Here is an 8,751-nt window from a genome sequence, read left to right as displayed (position 1 = left end):
CACTAATAAAGCTAACTCACAAGTAACAAAAAAGATGAGACACTAACTCAATCGAATCCCTACAAAAAGGACAAGAAAGCCATATAGGATCATTAATCACCCTCTTCTTTGCCAGGTTCTCTCTAGAAGAGAATATATCTTACAAAAGTTTTCAAGAGAAGACCACCATTCTAGGAGGAGCCCAATTGATATGGATTAGAGGAAGAATCAAATTCTCTTCCAAAGATAATGGCGAGGAGCCAACAAACTGAACATGATAGTGTTGGTGTAAGCCCTAGAGGCCAATACTTTTGGTACTTGTATTGAATTATTTAAAGGCATTTTCTTTATTATGGTTGATTAATAAAGTCCCTGGAATAGATAGTCCGTTTAATGTATTAAGTGTGACTTAATCATGAGAACACATTAAACATAAGGACACTATTCTTAAAGTATCCGTAGTCGAGCTTTAATGTGAAGTGGGATAACATTAAAGCATTAAGACTATTATGTTTGTAGACTGATGATCACATCTCATGGATCATGGATAAAGAGTTATCAAGTCTTAAACATAGGCATGAATATTAGGAGTAATATTTATACCGGATTGACCCGCTATGAGAATACTATATAGAAAGTTATGCAAAGTGTCATAAGTTATTCTCATGGTGATAATAGTGTATACCACTCTTCGACCTGAAACCACTATGGATCCTAGATGTAGAGTCGAGTGCTTTGTTGTTGATCCAACGTTGTTCGTAACTGGATAACCATAAAGACAGTTGATGGGTACTCCACGAAGCATGCTGAGGGACATGAGTGTCCTAGATGGCATTTGCCAATCCTGCGTAACAGGATAAATGTCTATGGGCCCAATATTGAACTGGACAAGGATGACACGGTCTATACCTTGTGTTCAATATAGACATAAGGGCAATGGGGTAATTATACACATAATTATTATCACAGGAGGTTTTGTCATATCACATGACATTTTCGTGACTTGGGTAGCAGTGATGTGTTGCTAGATACCGCTCACTGTTTATTATGTTAAATGCGTGATTTAATATAATTGCCAACGCCGTGAAAACCTATAGGGTCACACACAAAGGACGGATTGATGAGAGATAGAGTAACTAAGGAACACCGTAAGGTACGGTGCACTTAAGTGGGAGACGAAATATGGTAAGGTACCAAATACTTAAGTGATTTTGGGCATATTATAAGATATGGGCCAAAATACACTTAAGTGGGCTTTTTAGCTTGAAGCCCACACAAGTGGTTATATAAATAGAACCCCTTGGGTAGAAGCATTGTCACTCCAATCCACTCAGACAGAAATTCAAGTAGAGACTTGGAATTTTGTTTCCCTCTTTCTCTCACTCAAAGCCTTCATTCATAATAGCTAGCACTGCGATTGAAGGAATCCGTTCGTGTGGACTGAGTAGAGACGTTGTCATCGTTCAACGTTCGTGATCGCCCCGTGGATCTGTATCAAAGGTTTTGATCATTATCAAAGATCTGCACCAAAGGTTTGAATCGCCACAAGAGGTAACGATTCTATCACTGATCATGCCCATTCGTAAGGATCACTAAATGGAGAAATTTTTATATTCCGCTGCGCCTTGGATGGCTATTCTCCTACAGATAGACACATGCAACAAAGAATAAACCCTCTTTATAATGCTTGTTAGTTCACTTGTTATTATCCCAAGAGAGAGTAACACTTCCGAGTAAAGTGATAAGATTTTCAAATACAGGAAACTCTCTAGAAAAGAAGAATATTCTCTACCTAATATCCCAAATTAGAACCTCATTTCCACCCACAAAAACTCTCATATCAGCCCTTTTAGTTTGATGGAGTTAAAAAAAGACCAAGTAATTTAACCATAAGAAGGATATGTCGTTGATCTATGTACTTGCAAGTATAATGTCTGCAATAATTTGGTGACCTATTTAGTTTTGATGATGTCAACATTGTGAAGTGAAGTCGTCATTAGTGGTGATGATCAAACTCACTTATCTATATGATGTTTACATAAAATTTTGAATCTTGAATTATTGCTTCTTGATGCATTTGTCTCCTAAAAATGTAAGTTTGCAATAAATAGTGAAATATGTGTAATAGATGAAGATTGTTTTTTGTAAGGTAAGATCTGTTCATGGTAAGTGACATTTCTTGAAATGAAAATGTTGAATGAATTTAGATCAAGCAAAATAGAGCCTTTATATCCAACAACATATCCAAGGAACAATGATTTTCTATGAGAGCAACAAATTGTTGAACATGTGTAGAAACTTCATATTTGTTTTTAAGTAGTATGATCCAAGCAAATCTACTGTGATCATCAACTACTGTCAAAAAATATTTGTGATGATGGATAGAATTTGTGGAGATAGGACCCCAGATGTCAAAATGCAACAATTCAAAATTTTGAGAAGCTTTAGAATGACTCAAAGTGTAAGGTAGTTTCTTATGTCTAGCATAGTGACACACATCACAGACAACTTTATTGTCATTGAAAATATCAGGATACATTTGAGCCATTTTGGAAAGTCTATCATGTGATAAATGGCCCAATCTAAAATACCACAAAGCTTGTTTAGGGATCATTTTACAATTATTGGGAATTGAAGTTTCTACATGAGGTTTGGATGAGGAAATACTTGAAATACTAGTTTATGCAGGAATGGAATCAATATCTGTCCTGAGTCTGTACAACCCTTCCACTTGATTAGCCGAACCAATCATCTTCTTTGTTTTCACATCCTGAATAAAACAATCATTAGCAGAAAAAATGAATTTGCAATTAGTGGACTGACAAAGTTTGGAAACAGACACAAGGTTTAAGGAAAAATCAGGTGTGTATAACACATTATTAATCTGCAAGTGAGGGGAAAATTGAATTGTTCCTGCATGTTTAGCTAGAACAACAGATCCATTAGGTAGACAAACACTGATAGGCTGGATTTGTGGTAACAACTAAACAATTTAAGAGATGAGCAAACATGATCATTGGCACCAGAATCTAAAATCCAAAAATCAGGTTTTATGTAAGTGGAGCATGAAACTGTAGAAACAAAAAGTTTACCTGAATTCTCATTTGGTGTATGACTAAAATGAGTGGAAATATGGTTGGCACTTGGATTTGGGGTAGGGTTGGAAGGCAACAAATTTGTTTGTTGTAGAAAACCAATCAATTGAGCATACTGTTCTTGAGTGATGCTGTCACTTGAATTATTGAGAGAACCTTCTATTCCAGTGTTCATCATATTTTGTGTATCAACAGCATTAGAAGCATTTGTTGATGTTTGCTTTCTGGTAAACTTGGGAGGAAATCCATGTTTGCGATAACACACATCAATTGTATGGCCAGTCTTGTGACAAAAAGTGCATACTCTACCATCTTTCTTATTGTTAGATGCTCCACCATAAGAGTTGGAAGATTTACCAGCAAACTTCCTTGAATCATATGCATTAACAAGTCTAATTGCTTCATCAATAGCGGAATCATATGAATTAGAATCAGGTTGACTCAACACATAAATATTGTTACTCTCTTATTGAACAACCATAGAATATACTTTGTTGATTGATGGTAGAGGATCAAGTAACAAAACCTGAGTTTTGATAACAATTTTTTTTTCATTCAATCCTGTTAAGAATTGTATAATCTGATCTTCAAGACGAAATTCTCGAGCACTATGCATAGCATCACATCTGCATTGTTGAGCACAAGTACAACTAGGGATTGGTCTATGAGAGTTCAATTCTTCCCATAAACCATGAAGTTCAGTGAAATAGTCAAGAACATATTTGTTTCCTTGTTTGAGATTGTTAATCTCAGCACGCAAATTAGATACGCGAATTCTATCGGTTTTATCAAATCTTTCTTTGAAATCAATCCAAACGTCAAGAGCATTTTCCAAGAAAATAATGGTTTGTGCGATAGCAGGACTTACAGAGTTGAGAATCCATGAATGAACAAGGCAATTTCATCGTTCCCATGCAGATCGATTGAGATCGTTGATACTTGGAACACTAATGGATCCGTTGATGAACGCAAGCTTGTTCTTAGCTCCAAGAGCTCTTTCCATGGATCTTGACCACGAGATGTAATTCGAACCATTCAATTGAGGTTGAATACTAACAGAATTGGGACCTTCGCTAGGATGAACATAGTAAACCGAATCAACATCACAATTTGTGATTCGATTTGCAGTAGGATCAATACGCGGAGGCATGCTGGAATCAAAAGAAAGATCGCACAAGTAGAAGAGAAAAAAAACGGTGCGGAAGTGTGGAAAAAGGATCGAAGACGATGATACCATATTATACTTCACACATGGAAGCCATTGAAGAATAGTAAGAAAGCTTGAAGTGAAGAGGAAGAAGATAAAGAGCAGAATAAGACTCTATTATTCATTGAATGGAGATTACAACAATTATATAGTTGGATGAAAACTGTAACTAACTGTTATAATAGAAAGTATAACAAACTGTTTCTAATGTAACTAACTGTAAAACTATTTTTAACTGTTTCTATTTGCTTCATCTATTAATGTGTATCTAAAATAGAGACATAATAATAGTGAATTGGAAAATACAAGCACAAACACAATAACAAATTGATTCGTAAAGTTGATAAGTGAGTGAAATTAGCATCATATAAAAATAAAAATAAAAAACAATCATTCAATCAATAAACACAACTCCGACCATAATTAAGATTGGATACTATAACTTAAATCCTAAATATAACTACATTTAGTAGCAAAATAAAATTTGTGTTGAAGAAAAATAAACATATCAGAGTTTGAAAGTAATCAAATCATATATGCGATTATTGATCGATTAAAATCATATTAGATAAAAACATATTTAGAATATTTAATGATCAAATAAAAGAGAAGACATAACACTTAAATTTGACATCTGAAAAATCAAATAAAATTCAAAGTTAATCCAATGATAAATTATTCAACACAATATGATTTTAACAATTAAAAATATAATGAGAAAGAGGATATGAGTAGATAAAAATATACATAAAACATTAATTTAAAATTATAAAAACATACAAAAAGATTTGACTACTCACCAATAGAATATTCGAAAAATATTATCCTGAGAGGACTTAATTTATAATTTATAAGGATAACTCTTTTTTAAATAAAAAAAATGGAATAAAGATAATAATTAGTTAAATTAAAATAGATTAGATGGACTTGAATTGAAGCAAGTGAGTTTGAGAGAGCAAGTGGTATTATGGGTAATGGTGTTATTGAAGAAAGAAGAGTGGTAATGAGAAATGAGATTTCCAAAAATATGCATCTAGTTTCTTATACATTTCCATTTATTTTTTACAGAATACAAACTAAAACTATACATCAATTTCAACGGCAAAATGCGTACTATGCAAAACCAATCAACCAATAAATTTGAATCTAAATTTGTCTCAAAATCAAAGTTATTAAGGATCCTAAGACCAAACCTAGCTCATCCAAAAGCTATAAAATTTTGGTAAGTTTCAATTATAAAAGACAAAAGCTAGGTATCAGAAGCTGTCAAAAACACCAACATCTGAAGGCGAAGACATTGGTTTTAGCAAATAGTTGCTCCAATTGCTTATCATTTGATGTGTATTATTTAAATAAATAAATATAACTTAAAAGAATTTAAAGTCATCAAATCAGAGTGGCGCAGCGGAAGCGTGGTGGGCCCATAACCCACAGGTCCCTGGATCGAAACCAGGCTCTGATAAAAGTTCAATCTTTTCTAATTTTTTTTTCTTTGAACGACATTATACTTGATGCTTGTCAACGTCGTTTTCGATTGTGTCGTTTACTCCACTACTTTTATTTAAAATAATCTAATACAATAATTCTACATGTCTTGTTAAACTGTACACTAGAATTCTTGATAAAATTTAATTAAATAAACAAAAAACCATAAACAATAATTCGCATATAGGCAAAGGATTGTTTAAAATGTAATAGACACGTAAAACTTTCGGATGTTTGTCAAAACAATTTTGTATTTTTTTTAAATGATTTTTTTTTTATTTAGAGTAAAACTTTCATCTTAAGTAATTTAAACATGGATTTAACCACCACAATAATTAACAATTTAAATCAATTTCTCGTATACATATTTTAGTTTTTGACACCTACAATTTTCTTCATGGTCCACAATGTATATATACAAATTAGGGAAAACACACATACATTAACGTCTGTCTCTATGTTTTGTATTACACCTAATTTGTATTTTAATTTATCAAATTGATTATAAATATTTTAATTTATTATATTCAAATAGTATTCTTATTTTAGTTTAGGCCAAAGCTTAATATGTATTAGATCGGATTTTTAAAGTTGTAAGAATTGATTGGTCGATGTAGACTATCACATGAGAGGATCTAAAGAATCACATTACACATCTTCGAATGGAGAATTATTCTAGAGAAATTTCTAAGGCCTTCAAAACCTAAAACACATTTTATTTTATAAAGTCTAACTAATGGTTTAGTCTTTTACACGTTATTCTAAACATGATATCTTGCGCTCGCAATTTTTACCAACTTTGATTATGAGAGGGCTTGTGATGATCCAATCCACTAATAAAGTAGAAATCAATTAAGAAAAAATGAATGACGACCAATTGTGAAATAAGTCAAACCCAAAAAGGGAAAGGAAATTGTGATTTAAATACGTAGAAAAAATAATTTTTTTTAAAGTTGATCTTTACGAATGAGCATGATCAGTGATATAATGGTTACGTTTTGTGACAATTAATCATTGATGCGGAATTCAGAGAAAAATCACAAGCATATAACGAACAACAGACACGTGCTATTTTGGCTCAATTGAAAATCAGGATTTTTGCTCTGTATTTCTTATTTGAACCAAGGTATTCTCTTACACAAATCAAAAGACACTTTGACTCGAATCATGATTGTCTTTGACCCAAATCATGACCAAACAAACTTTTAAAATTAACCATGATTCAAATCAAGTGATTGCTTGATTCGCGTCACATGTATCACATAATGATTTCAATCAAACCTTGCCACTTCTAGATTTTATCACATTGATTCAAGTCATTCTTCCCTCTGAATCAAATAATAACTTTATCATTTGACTCAACTCAATGTTCATTTTCTCTCACCTTTTGTACCAAATCTCTAGCACCTATATAAATCTTTTTTTTAATCATTTTTCTACAAATAATCATATAATGATATGAATCATAATTCTTACATTTTCACAAAATTTGTTTAGTGAATTTATCATGAACTAGTGAGATCAAATCCTTTCTTTCATGAATATTAAGAAAAATCCATGTGTGTTCTTTCTTTCACAAACAATTCTTCTCATTTTTTCAACCTTGTGAAAAAGCTTCCTAGAACATTGTTGTTAATCTCAGCTCACATTCATATCATCTGATGATCATGAAGTCAAAAGTATTTCTTAATCCGGCGCATTCATTCATATCGTCTGATGATTAAGAAGTCAAGAGTATTTCTTAATCCCATTGCATTCATCCAGGTCATCTAATGATTAAGAGGTCAAGAGTATTTCTTAATCCCAGTGCATTCATTCATATCATATGATGATTAAGAAGTCAAGAGCATTTCTTAATCCAAGTTCATTCATATCACCTGATGATTAACAAGTCAAGAGTATTTCTTAATCTCAGTTCATTCATTCATATCATTTGATGATTAAGAAGTTACGAGTATTTCTTAATCTCAGCGCATTCATTCATATCATCTGATGATCAAGAAGTCAATAGTATTTCTTAATCTCAGCGCATTCAGTCATATCATCTGATGGTTAAGAAATCAAGAGTATTTCTTAATCTCATTGCATTCATTCATATCATCTGATGATTAAGAAGTCAAGAGTATTTTTTAATCTTAGTGCATTCATTCATATCATCTGATGATTAAGAAGTCAATAGTATTTCTTAATCTTAACGCTTTCATTCATATCATCTGATGATCAAGAAGTCAAGAGTATTTCTTAATCTCAGTGCATTCATTCATATCATTTGATGATTAAGAATTCAAGAGTATTTACTAATCTCAGAGGATTCATTCATATCATCTGATGATCAAGAAGTCAAGAGTATTTCACAATCTGGGTGCATTCATTCATATCATATGATGATTAAGAAGTCAAAAGTATTTTTTATCTCAGTGCATTCATTTATATCATCTGATGATTAAGAAGTTAAAATTATTTCTTAATCTCAGCGCATTCATTCATATCATCTGATGATTAAGAAGTTAAAATTATTTCTTAATCTCAGTATATTCATTCATATCATATGATGTTTAAGAAGTCAATAGTATTTCTTAATCTCAGTGCATTCATTCATCATCTCTAAAGATCACTAATGGATAAGAGGTCAGAATGGACATTTTATCCAGCCTTGATTTCTTAAGGTATCATCCAACTACATTAAGTCTCAAGTTCATATGGATAAATAGTCAACAATACTTAATTTTAGTCGTGTATTTTTAAAATTGTAACTATTATTCATGATGGAGAATTAGAAGTAAAGAGTTCAAAAGTTGACTACTTTGCATCTAGTCCTTTGTTCATATTTCATTTACATGGTATTACAATAAGGACAAAAGAGTCATGAGCTTGATCTTTTTGCCATATTTCTAACGAATGAAAAGTCAAGGGTAACGTTTCATTTGGGCACTTCATAACCATAACATATCATTACATTGCATGAAAGGGCAAAAATTTGGGTTT

General features: G+C 32.1%; 1 protein-coding gene and 1 non-coding gene across 2 annotated transcripts; one reads left to right on the top strand and one right to left on the bottom strand.

The window, feature by feature from the left end:
- Positions 1–2,659: 2,659 nt before the first annotated feature.
- Positions 2,660–4,224, bottom strand: LOC127080758 (uncharacterized). The gene is made up of 4 exons (XM_051021062.1): positions 4,014–4,224; positions 3,601–3,872; positions 2,989–3,537; positions 2,660–2,749 (listed from the first exon to the last, which is right to left on the bottom strand). Exons 1-4 carry the CDS (start codon positions 4,222–4,224, stop codon positions 2,660–2,662), a joined length of 1,122 nt encoding a protein of 373 aa, XP_050877019.1.
- A 1,447-nt stretch (positions 4,225–5,671) lies between these two features.
- On the top strand, positions 5,672–5,743 carry TRNAM-CAU (transfer RNA methionine (anticodon CAU)). The gene has a single exon. It is a non-coding gene; the product is annotated as a tRNA-Met (tRNA).
- The last annotated feature ends 3,008 nt before the right edge of the window (positions 5,744–8,751 follow it).

Source organism: Lathyrus oleraceus, chromosome 5 (assembly GCF_024323335.1).
Source record: "Lathyrus oleraceus cultivar Zhongwan6 chromosome 5, CAAS_Psat_ZW6_1.0, whole genome shotgun sequence".
Classification (NCBI taxonomy): Eukaryota; Viridiplantae; Streptophyta; class Magnoliopsida; order Fabales; family Fabaceae; genus Lathyrus; species Lathyrus oleraceus.
This window is presented reverse-complemented; position numbering and strand designations above follow the sequence as displayed.

Excerpts from the sequence above, each read along its gene's own strand:
- LOC127080758 (XM_051021062.1), bottom strand. The coding sequence starts at position 4,224 with ATGCCTCCGCGTATTGATCCTACTGCAAATCGAATCACAAATTGTGAT. Across the intron at positions 3,538-3,600 it reads AAATTGTTATCAAAACTCAG|AGTAACAATATTTATGTGTT; the intron begins GTTTTGTTACTT and ends GTTCAATAAGAG. Across the intron at positions 2,750-2,988 it reads ATTCTGGTGCCAATGATCAT|GATGTGAAAACAAAGAAGAT; the intron begins GTTTGCTCATCT and ends TGTTTTATTCAG.